The following is an 11,658-nucleotide window of genomic DNA, read 5'->3' on the forward strand; positions in this document are numbered from 1 at the left end:
GTTTCTAACCCGCTGGAACCGCTGTTTGGTTCGCTAGGTTGTGATCAATATGATGAATTAAAAAACGACGTCTACCTATCACAAGTAACATAGTTTTGCACTGAATTAAAAAATGACAATTTATAGTTGCTGACGAAGCGTTACAGCAGCGCTGAATTATCGAAGGCACGGTTACACTCTGTATATTAGAAATAAAATTAATTTTGTATATTATTATGTTAAAAATTGTTATTTTATAAAAATGTTCTTATACCTACCCTAAAAATACTATATTGCTATACATATAAAATGTGGGCCACGATGGTGTTTTTCGGCATTTTTAACAGTATACTTAAAATAAATGCGATCAAGATGTAATTCCAACTGACCAATCAGTTGTTATTTGTTTGAGTCCTGGACTTTCGGTATAAGATATAAAAAAAATGCATGCATAATAATAATAATAAAAATGAAACATTGCCCCTTAAAAAAATATGAGCAGTCTTATCATTTAGCATACTTCTTATTCCTTATGGTTTTGGCATTAATCCTTTATCACTATTTCTATATACTAGTTTGTTATCATTAAAACAATTTTGATTTTAAATAATTTTTATTTTTTTTAACTACAATATAAATAATATAATATAATATAAAAATATAAAATACTTAATAGGTAAGTGCTAAGCAGCAGCTAATAAGCACTAATTTGTAGCTAATACGCACTAATTTGTAGCTAATACGCACTAAGCACTATGTAACACCAAACTATTTACCTAAATAATGCTTACTTAAATATTTAAATTTTTTCACTTTTAGTGATGTGCCCGGAACTTAATGACTGGAGTCTCCCGCATCGAATGAAACAATACGATGGACCAAAATCAAGATGACATTAGAGCTACAAAACATCTGGTTTACAAAGCTGATAGTAATAGATCTAAATCTGGTTTGGATGAGCTGGATGAGCTTCCCCGAGATCTGAGTATTTCCTACTGGGATTTAATTACGTTGATCTTAGCTATTGTTAGCCATGTCATTGACGTTTGCATTGATTACAATGTTGCCTATCAGTATTACAGATATGAAAAACTACATTATTTTGTGTTGACAATTACTTTTATACTAGTTCCTTCCATAATAAACACTTATATGAGTTTAAAAATGTGAGAACAGCGCTTAAGCTAAAAAATAAATGATTTTATTGATTTTGGTCTTATTTTAAGTTATTCTATTCAAGAAGATGTCCAAAGAACTACCCAAAAATTACTTACAAATCGACTATTATTGCCATTCCTATTGCTACTTCAAATGGCTCCTGTATTTAGGTATGTAATTTTGAGACTTTATAATAATATGACAACTGATTTATTGTTTTATAAAAATTTGTTGAATAGTTATATTTGAACAGAATTTATCTGTAAGTATTTACTATTTAGTATCTACCTCTCTAAGAAAATTGTTTTAGTTATTATAGTTAACAATAACAATTATCTGTGTGATAGATGATAATACCATTTATTTTAAAATATTTTATATGCCTTGTAAATGTTGTAATATAGTTGTTTGTATGTAGGTATTATGATGTATTGAAATATGCGTTAAAGTCTCGTAGTGCTGCTCGTAAAGGAAATTATGATGATCAGAAGAGCTATTATGCTTTAATGGCTAAAGAAGACTCCTACGTGTCATTGTTGCGAATCTTTGAATGTTTTTTAGAAGCTGTCCCTCAGCAAATATTACAAATATTTATAGTTTTGGCTGAGAAAAAACAGGGTTCTACTTTTCAAAGTAATATTATTATTTGTAATTTTCATTTTAAGTAGATACCTACTATTGTCAACGCCCGATAGGCACACCGAGTTTTAGGATTTCTAACATTTGACTACAGCTACTGTAAGATTTAATAATTTGATTCAAATAAATTATCTATTCATTTTTGTACTAATTTCTCATAATCATATAAAAATAAAATTATGGCAAACACTCATCACCAGCCCATATTTCGAGCGACCCACCGAGATTTTCTCGGTAGCATATCCGGGACAGATTGTTGTTGGAGTTTCAAAATTAATAAAATTTATATTTTTAAATTTATATTAAACTATATTTTTATTTAAAGGTTATTGAAGCCCAACATTAGGACTTATTCATATTCAAATAAAAATGATTAGGTACCATTTAGTTTAAAGGTTTTGTAATACTATTGTTAGTTACAACTCTTAAGCCTTAAATACCTAGTCCTTGTGTGATATATTATACAAACAATGCAGTTTAGGAAGGGTTGTATTTCCGTGTGTTGGGATTACTGATTAGGAAACTGGGGAAGGGTCTCTTGCGTCTGCAGGTTGTGCATTGTCAGTTTTTACCATTGTTCGGTTCGGAGAACAAAGTTTTCAACTATGACAGATATTCCCTGTGCACCTCCTCTCTCTGAGAGGGAGGGTCTGTGCGCTCACCTAATTTAAGCATTTGTGACTTCTTTAGTTCTTCCTGTGGAGGTACCTGAAGGATTATTTTTTTAAATATCAGTCTTACACCTCTACTAATTTGTGAGGAAATTTCTGCTATATCTGTCAAAATGTGCCAAATCGCGGCCCAGAACTTCAAAAATCACTTTCATAATTGTTGAGGGCCATCAATCTTACTGATGTAATTTTCTGGACTTATGCATAAAATGGTATGATGTAGCGAATAAAATAAAATAAACCTAATTTCTGCAAGTTGTGTCGTTTTTTTTTAATAGCCTTTCAAAACTGTTTGGTTTTTTTTTTAAATTAAAACTTTCTTATGTAAATTGAATCATTTAAAAATAAATACCCCTTAAAAGTAAATTATTTAGCTTTAATATTAGTTAAAATATTTAATTATTGTGTAACGCCTATAATATAAATATATTATATTTGTTGTCTTTGTTTGAAATATTACAGTGCACATTTGAATGGTTTTAAGTATTGAATATTTGAATGCATATATTATAATGATTGTAAATAATAGTATAAGTTTATAATAAATAACTTAGGATAGGTAGTAAATTGACCACTATTATAAAAATTTATAACTATATATTATTGATTTCAGTTATTCATCAATCTGCATCTATTGCAAGTTCAACCATAGGTATTGCTTGGGCTATGGCTTCATATCATAAAAATGTAAGAATTGCTTATGAAAATCGAAAAAATATCGGCAATACAGGAACAGTGTTACAGTTTTTATGGCACATAATGATTACAGGTATATTAAACATGTATTTAAGATTTAAAAAGTATAATATAATAGAATAATTTTAAACTGGTTTTAAACTTATATTCAAATGGTTTAAGACATCATAATATTATATAAATGCATTATGAAATCATTTTATCTAAATGTATAATAATACTTTTCTGTGTTACAATTTGTAACACATTTTTATTTTTCAGTCTCCCGAATTTTGTCTATTAGTTTAGCTGCTATAGTGTGGCCACAGTCAACTAGTATTTTTTGTATGGTTCATTGGCTCTTTATGACATTGTGGATTTTCAAATATCAGAACGTAACATTTTGTATGCCATCCAACCAATCTGAAAAAAGTAGAATCATGAGATTTTTTTTTTCAACAATACTCGGTCTCGTCTACATTTTTACTTATTTATCACCCAGTGAAGGCCAAGGGAATTCAAGAAATCGTTACTTAGGGTATTATGGAGTATTCCTAGTAGAAAATGTAGCTGCAGTAACTATTTGGGCTATCACTGGTACGGATCAAAACTATTGGTACTACTATCCACTGATGATAGGTTCGACAGCACCATTTTTTGTTGGAATTTTGTTTATGACAATATATTACAAATTTTTCCATCCTCATACAATCATATCTCTTACATAAATAATATTGTTGAACCAATAACTCTAATAATATGACCACGTTTATTGCAGACATTCTTAGGTAAAATTATCATTGGAATCAAATGATCTGTTAATTTATATATATTTTTATACATTAAATTAATGAAAACTATTTTATTATATTATTAAATTGTTTAATTATATACATATTATAAACATTAATATAGAAAATTTTTGTAGCAAATTTTACATTGGTGATCTAGAGCCAGTCGGTTTTTGAATTACCACCATGGTATAATGTTTATCTGTAACAAAAAAAAATGGTTATGTACATAATTATATTATATTATTTATAATCTCATACTCATGTAATATCTAAGATGAATATGATATATTATATACTTAAACTAAATTGACATAAAGACTAAAAATATTTTTATATACATTTCCTATGACTTAATTATTTCAATAAATTAATTGTTATACATAAGAATTATTATTTTTTTAAAAAGCATTTTTCAAAAATGACTAAATCATATAATTGAGAATAATTGTTATGTTGTAATTGTGGAATGTGTAACTGCATTTATTTGGTAAAAGTAGATTATAAGCCAGGTTAAACTGATAAAAGTTATCTGGGTAGTAGATTAACAGTATTTAGCATGTATATCTGCAGGTGTGGATCTAGAATTCTGAAATGGGGGAGGAGGGAAATTTTTTAAATATATTATATTTATATTTAAATAAAACTATAATAATTTAAGTACATATGGGGAGAGAGCTAAAGACCATAGGCGGAGATTAAAAAGGTCTAGGGGGCCCTCCTAAAATTATTATTCAATATTTCGAAGCTTTCCTATGTTAATAAAATAATAGGAATAATTATATATAGGATTATTTAACCCCTCTGAAAAAATTATACCTTTATCAAATCACAAATTATGATAAAAACTAGTGATGGGCACTACCAAATAGTTTGTACTCAAATGTTACTTGGTAGTCTATATGGACTATTGAATATTTATTCGGTAGTTTTATTCCAGGACTGAATAGTAAAACCAATCCAAGAACTATTTGATAGTTTTATTCATAGGCTGAATATTAAAAACTATTTTAAATGCTGAACAGAGCAATGAATAATATTGATTTTACAATGGTGTGTGTTTTTTATTTATTTATTTATTTAATTTTTTTTTTTTTTATGAATCACTTTTGGGGGCAGTATTAATGCTTTGATTTTCGTCAACAGCATCTTTTTTGGTAAGAAAGTAAATCTTTTTTTTTTTGGGGGGGGGGGGGGGGAAGGTAAAAAGTAAAAAATGTCCAATAGTTTTCAAACGTGTCATGAAAAACAAAACAAACATATTAAGAGATTTTTACTCAAAAACAGTTTTTAAAAATGAATTTTGTGTTTTATTGTAACTAGTAAAAAAATAACCTAAGATGCGTGACATCTTAACAGAACGTTTTTATTAGCGATTTCTATGCATCATACAATTTTCGAAATATTGCAATTCTTTTTGAGCAGTTTATAGGCATAAGAAAATTTTGAGTTTTATTAGATTTTATTTTTAATATTGCCGATAAAAACTTTTTTGATCAGTTCAAAAACTTAGAAATGTAATACAGAGGTCCTCATAAGTTTTTGTCAGTGAAAATAAAGCTAAAAGTTGAGAGTAAGTCTATAATAATTTTTCATGAGCGTCTGAAGTTCAAATTTGGACGAAATTACATCTAAAAGCGATAGTTTTTATTTGAATACCTACTTCAATAGGTTTTTGCTTGAATGAAAAATGAAAATGTCAGTATGTCAATAATTTTTATTCAAATAAAAATATCGATGGTTTTTTATTCGGTCAATAATATGCATAATTTAATAGGTAGGTATTCGATAGCATTGTAAAACAATCGAATAACTAGATAGATGTAAGCAATCGAATATATCGGTAATATTTTCAATCGGTAGTGCTTTTCGGCTTTCACTACTAAAAACCTTAAGGTCCCTTGGATCCTCGCCTGTATACCTGCAGGCCGCAGGGACAGCCTGGGAAAAAAATGCAGACCGATAAATTTACAAAATTAATAAGTGGGTACTGAGTATTTAACAGCTTTACAGTACTAAAAACTATTTTAGCCGACTTTTCCAGGCCAGTCGCCAGTGATATTCCAACAGACCAGATCCACGAGAATTTCCCGGTGGTCTAGGCGGTCCCTGACCTTTACTAACAAATTTTACCTGGTATCACCAAGATTTCGTTATTTTTGGTACGCAACCGCAGGTACGTCAGTTTATCGTTCTGGTCGTCTTTTTTGATCGCCACCTGTGATGTCACGATTAGCTGCTGCACTAATCCAGCGTACCGGACGGACATCGCATCGTCCATGTTGGATTTAATCGGAATGCCTGAAAAACGAAGTATTAAGTGAAGTTACTTATATTGCCATCTGGGTACGTGTCGACAACGGTGGCTGTCCGCAAGACCGCAAATAGCATACCAGCGTTGTTTACTATAACGAATCCGATGACACCGTCACTGGTCTGAATTCTCTTCAGAGTTTCTTCTATCTGAGTAGCCATTTCGTTTTAAAATAATATTGTATTCCGGCGGACTGTAATGTAGGTAGGCCGTATATCTGATTTATATAATATGTAAATGATATAGCCCGCGGCTTATTTTGGTAAAAATCAGAACGTGTTAGATAGCTGCAGATAGTTATTGGATTCGCCGACTATGTTCGGGATTATATATAGTATAGAATTTAGTTTGATTTGCGAAAAAAATATTTTTAAATACGAACTTTACCTGAACGACTAAACGATGTGCAGTAAACTCGGATACCTAATTATAAAGTGTGTAATATTTTAAACTATTTACACCACAGCAGCTGCGTACATAAAGCGGCGATCGAATATCTCAATATTATATTACTGAATTATTCGACCAGCGTATTCGTATTAATTTCTATGACCTGCAGTCTGTACAACTACCAGCCAGCCGTAGATTTATGTGAAAATATGATTCTAATACCTAGAGAGTAGAGTCTTAATATTCATAAAAAAAAAACATAGTAATAATATATTCATCACTCGTGCGAGTCGTGCTCGACATGAAATAGCGGAGTTCAGTACATACTACCTACATATAATATGGATAATAATATAATATGTAAACTGCATGTGGCTCACCACATGACAAAATAGATAGGTATCATCACAGTTGTAAAAGTTTTTGCTATAATATGCGCATCTCCTTCACCTCCGGTCAATATCGTATTTGTCCACTTCTGATAGGTTGATTTTGTCCATGTTATATATGAATGTATGTGATTGTCAGCCAATAAGAAGTGGAGAACTACGATATCGGTGAAGTAAAGAGCGGAGGTTGCGTATCAAAAAACTGTGATGACCTATTACCTATCTATTTTGTCATGAGTGGCACCATGTGGCACACTAATAATCTATCACCTACTGGTCAGTTGTGGGCACTGGCTATTTCAAATTGTACTACCTATTGTATGTATGGTATACAATTTTACGGTACCCTGGTAATTACCGTAAATACTATACCTTGGTAAATTCTGAAAACACGGTACCAAGAAAATGACGTATACCGAACACGATTAAAGATATAATATATAATAATATATTATTATAGCTCTTTTTGAGCTATTTATAGCATTGAGAAATTTTTCAAATTTTGAAATAATTTTTCAGTTTGAAATTCATAAAAATTTTTCTTTTCATATCTAACATTAGACACTTTTATAGACGATTTCTCATAAATTGTTCTACTTTAAAAAAAAAAAGTTTACCGGAAAGCTAAGCTATTTCCTAGAAATAATTACCCAATACTTCTAAATAGGTAGGTACTAAACCTTATCGAGCACTAAGACAGTGGTGCTATCGAGAACAACCTTGTACGGTACCCATTATATCAACCCGTCCAACTTTTCAAGTCAGAGTTGGCTCGGCTAGTCCCTGCAATACCACGACGCGTAGGTCAGCTCGCGGCCCGTGACTGTACTGAGGAACTGTACTATGGTAACGCCTGTTCGGTGTTTGGAAGGAACGGGTCCTGGAACGAATTCCTTTTTAAAGAACGACACGATGAACGAATTCCTTTTTATAAAAAAAGAACGAGAAAATGAACTAGGTAGTTCTTTTTTTAAGGAAAAATAACAAAATTGTTCGTTCCTTTCTAGTTCCAATGTTTTACACAGATAAGTATGTTAAAATGTAAATCAAGATATATTTTTATTACGGTATATCGACGATGACGGTGACTCGGTACCACGGCAGCGGCGGAGACCTTGGCACGGGGAGAGTGGTATGGAGATTTCCGTGCTAGGAACTCGGGTGCGTCAGCGGCGTCGGACCCTCGGAAACTCAACGGTTTTAGGGTCTGGCGGTGCGTGACTCCACCACCGTGGTGGAAAATTATCGAGTGTTGAGGATCGCGCTGACTCTCACCTTTTCGACCCACTGTAATCCCACATCGGCCGCTTCGCTCGTCTCCACCGTTTCCGCAGCACAAAATCTCGCCCCGCTTCTTGGTCTTCGCCGTCGACCGTCGACACATCGCCGTTAGCCGTGGTCGCTCCTGCGGCCGTCTCGGTCTGGCCACGCGGGTTGGGCAAGGTCAAGCCCGAATTATGGGGGGCGGGGGGGATGCCCCCCAGGCCTCGAAAGTTAGAATTTATTTAGGGGCCTCTAATTTGTCCATTACTTTTATTGTTATAGGCTATGTAACACTAAAACAATCACCTAAAAAAAAATCGATTATTATTTAGCAAGAAATAAAGCTTGTAAATTAAAATTTAAAAATAAAGTGATTCATTAATACATTATTCATTATTTATTGCTATGTGCCTATAAACCTAATAGGTATGTTTTAAATGAAGCCCTAGCAAGTACATGCACGAAAAAAAAATATTAAATAATAAACAATGTGTTCCAGGGTGAAGTGACCGGCCAACGTCATACGAAAGTATACCAAAAATTATGAAGAAATACCCTTGAAAAAGATTGAATCGAACTTTTTATTTTTTTAGTTATGTACAATTAACTTCTTTTTATCAAAACCATGCGTATCACACATTTGTTTATTTATCTTCAAAACTTTTCAACATTTTGACGTAATTTTATTTTTATTTTAAAGTTATTTAATTGTCCTATCAACTGACATACACAATTAAACCAGAAATGTGCTGATTATTTTTATTAAATTTAAAAAAAGAAAAAAAAGTTGGCAAAAATTAGTTATTTTAAATGGAAATTGTACATTATTCCAAATAATTTATTATTAACTATGAGTTTTTGTTTTTTGTATTATAACTAAAATTTACCGAATAGTATAAAATTAAACGAATGACGACCAATTAACCGACTCAATCCTAGGAAAACTAAGATTGTAACAGGAATATATTATGAAAACCAAACTTTCAAGGTATTCTAGGAATATTAATGTGTTATTCAGTATAATTCAGCAGAATAATACAAAAAACAAAAAACCCATACCAAGTAATAAATTATTTGGAATAATACACGATTTCCTTTAAAAAATGCTAATTTTTGCCAACTTTTTTCTACTTTTTTAATTTAATAAAAATAATTAGTGCATTTCTAGTTCAATTGCGTATTTTGGAATGTTGATAGGACAATTAAATAGCTATAAAATAAAAAAAAAATACATAAAAATGTTAAAAACTTTTGAAAATACATAAACAAATGCGTGATATGTATGATTTTGATAAAAAAAGTTTGCCCATAACTTAAAAAATAAAAAAGTTAGACCCAATCTTTAAAGGCTATTTCTTTATCATTTTTGGTATACTTTTATATGACGTCATTACGAACACATTATATAGGTACATTAATATTTTTTTTTTTTCGTACAAGGGCCTCATTTAAAACTTTGGCCCCTGGGCCTCAAAATGTCTTAATCCGGGCTTGGGCAAGGTCGTCAAGCGTCCGAGCAAAGGCGCCAGCGACACTCGTCAACCCGCGGGACAGGTCGTGAGATTGCATGCAGAGGTGACCAACAACACTGCATATCCGCTGCTTCCGACTCTGGGGTCTGCCCGTGGCCTGCACTTGCAGTAGTTGTGTACCCATATCAATGGCCGGCAGACAGAAGAGGAAAAACTAAACGCGTGAGGTATTCGTTGTTTTCGTCAGCGTAAGTGCCACGATTAAAGATATACGATACCTATCTTTAATCGTGGTAAGTGCTGAGCCATTATGTTAACTACAATATATGTCTTCTGAGATAGGTATCGAGTAATAATATGGGGTTTACCGCATCGATGTTATAATTGTTAGTTGTCATCTTTTATTTGAGCGAAGATAATAAAATGTACGTTAGAATTTAATTGACAATTGCTAATGAGTTAAATACAAATCTTCCAACACATTACACAGCAGAGACCGATCTCCAAGAAAATCTCCCAGACGACGACTTACCTATTACTAATAGCCAACTAGGACATATGTTTGTCGTTCTCGTCAGCCTGCAGCATTTCGAGCGATTTAATTTTTCTAAAGACCATTATTGATATAATAATATTATACCTAGGATAATTTCTGGTACCTATTACGATTTGTATTATTCTGTGACTCGATTTGTACTTTTACCCTATGTCCTAGCTAGTGCGGGCGAGTGCGTGCGTTTTATATACTGATCATGCTGTTCTGCACGCAATGCGTTGCCCGCATGCGGCGAAATACAAGCTATTTTGTTTTTCCCCGCATGCGTGCAAACCAGCTAGGACATAGCTTTAGCCTTTAGGTGATCTTTTATATAATTATATATGTTACGGGAAAGTAGGAAATTGAGCATTGTGCTAGCACAGTAGGTTAAATATTGAATTAAAATCATATAAAACATCTTACTGAGTTCTTAAATAATAAGAAAAAAAAACTTGAATTAATAGACTCTTCAAATATTAGTTGCCTATTAATAGTTTTAAAATCTATTATCAAATATGGCATACCTCGACCTGCTGAAGTTTTAATATTTTTATCTAAAAGTGGTTTGAAATGAATAAGAAGATGATTGATGAATATTATTGATTATTATTAAACTTTAGTTATTTTAATAGTTCCATTTAAATTAATTATTTAATTATTACTAAAAAGTAATGTTAGACACATACCTATTAGCATTATGATAGCATTATAATATTACTTTATTAATTATATTATAACATACACAACTATTATTCAATTAGTATTTAAACATGTATTTACTGTATATCTTTATAAAAGCCGTTTGGCGTGTTACGGGGTGTCCGAATGGACAACCCGTATCGTTAAATAAAAATACGATGGTTTATAGCGGTAATAAAATATATCTATTGCTATAGAAAATATATATTATATCGACAATATTGTGGATCAGTAAAGCGTCGATTTGCGCCGACCAGACTTATTTAAGTGAGTCGGCGCAATCGGTGGTGCTTGGGTGGTGGTCGGGCAACAGCCGGACCCTACTTTACAATGAGATAGGTTTAATAATATAATATGTATATTATACAACAATCAGTATTGGGCTGGGGAGCCGGCCTTCGTCGGTACAGACTTAAATCAAGCGGTACCCCGACGACGAACCTGACCCGGGTCGGACAGGATCTTGGTACTGACGGCGTTGTTGTTCGCCTGTGAACTCGCACCGGTCTCACGCCGTGGAACGGTAACCGGCGATGTTTGACGGTCGAACGATGTTTGCGACCGTGGAGTGACGTATCGTCGGTGGCCGGTGATCGAACGGCGCTTCAGCCGTGGAGCGACGTTGTTGTTGGTAGTCGTTGGTCGAACGATGCTTGCAGCCGTAAAAGCGGCGTATCGTC

General features: G+C 32.5%; 3 protein-coding genes across 5 annotated transcripts in view; 2 read left to right on the forward strand and 1 right to left on the reverse strand.

Moving 5' to 3' along the window:
* The first annotated feature begins 587 nt into the window (after positions 1 to 587).
* Positions 588 to 4,255, forward strand: LOC100573245 (XK-related protein 6). Its single transcript, XM_003244810.4, has 6 exons — positions 588 to 655; positions 799 to 1,145; positions 1,206 to 1,307; positions 1,556 to 1,770; positions 3,061 to 3,216; positions 3,405 to 4,255. The coding sequence occupies exons 2-6, from the start codon at positions 853 to 855 to the stop codon at positions 3,848 to 3,850; spliced, it is 1,212 nt and encodes a 403-aa protein (XP_003244858.1). The 5' UTR covers positions 588 to 655; positions 799 to 852; the 3' UTR covers positions 3,851 to 4,255.
* On the reverse strand, positions 3,970 to 6,946 carry LOC100165820 (dynein light chain roadblock-type 2-like). Of its 2 annotated transcripts, XM_008185340.3 has the most exons (4): positions 6,615 to 6,946; positions 6,307 to 6,540; positions 6,047 to 6,214; positions 4,020 to 4,115 (listed from the first exon to the last, which is right to left on the reverse strand). In XM_008185340.3, exons 2-4 carry the CDS (start codon positions 6,386 to 6,388, stop codon positions 4,057 to 4,059), a joined length of 309 nt encoding a protein of 102 aa, XP_008183562.2. In that variant the 5' UTR covers positions 6,389 to 6,540; positions 6,615 to 6,946; the 3' UTR covers positions 4,020 to 4,056. The 2 variants fall into 2 exon arrangements, with proteins under 2 accessions (XP_016660276.1, XP_008183562.2); XM_016804787.2 differs by having other exon boundaries at positions 3,970 to 4,115; positions 6,307 to 6,946.
* A 2,745-nt stretch (positions 6,947 to 9,691) lies between these two features.
* Positions 9,692 to 11,658, forward strand: part of LOC100160387 — a 5,032-nt gene continuing 3,065 nt past the window's right edge. The window contains exon 1 of one of the 2 annotated variants that reach the window (XM_003244809.4): positions 9,692 to 9,968. The gene's annotated coding sequence lies outside the window, so the exon portion shown is untranslated. The remainder of the gene's footprint in view (positions 9,969 to 11,658) is intronic. The other variant, XM_008185339.3, reaches the window with a different exon arrangement.

The sequence above is a fragment of the Acyrthosiphon pisum genome, chromosome A1 (assembly GCF_005508785.2).
Source record: "Acyrthosiphon pisum isolate AL4f chromosome A1, pea_aphid_22Mar2018_4r6ur, whole genome shotgun sequence".
Classification (NCBI taxonomy): Eukaryota; Metazoa; Arthropoda; class Insecta; order Hemiptera; family Aphididae; genus Acyrthosiphon; species Acyrthosiphon pisum.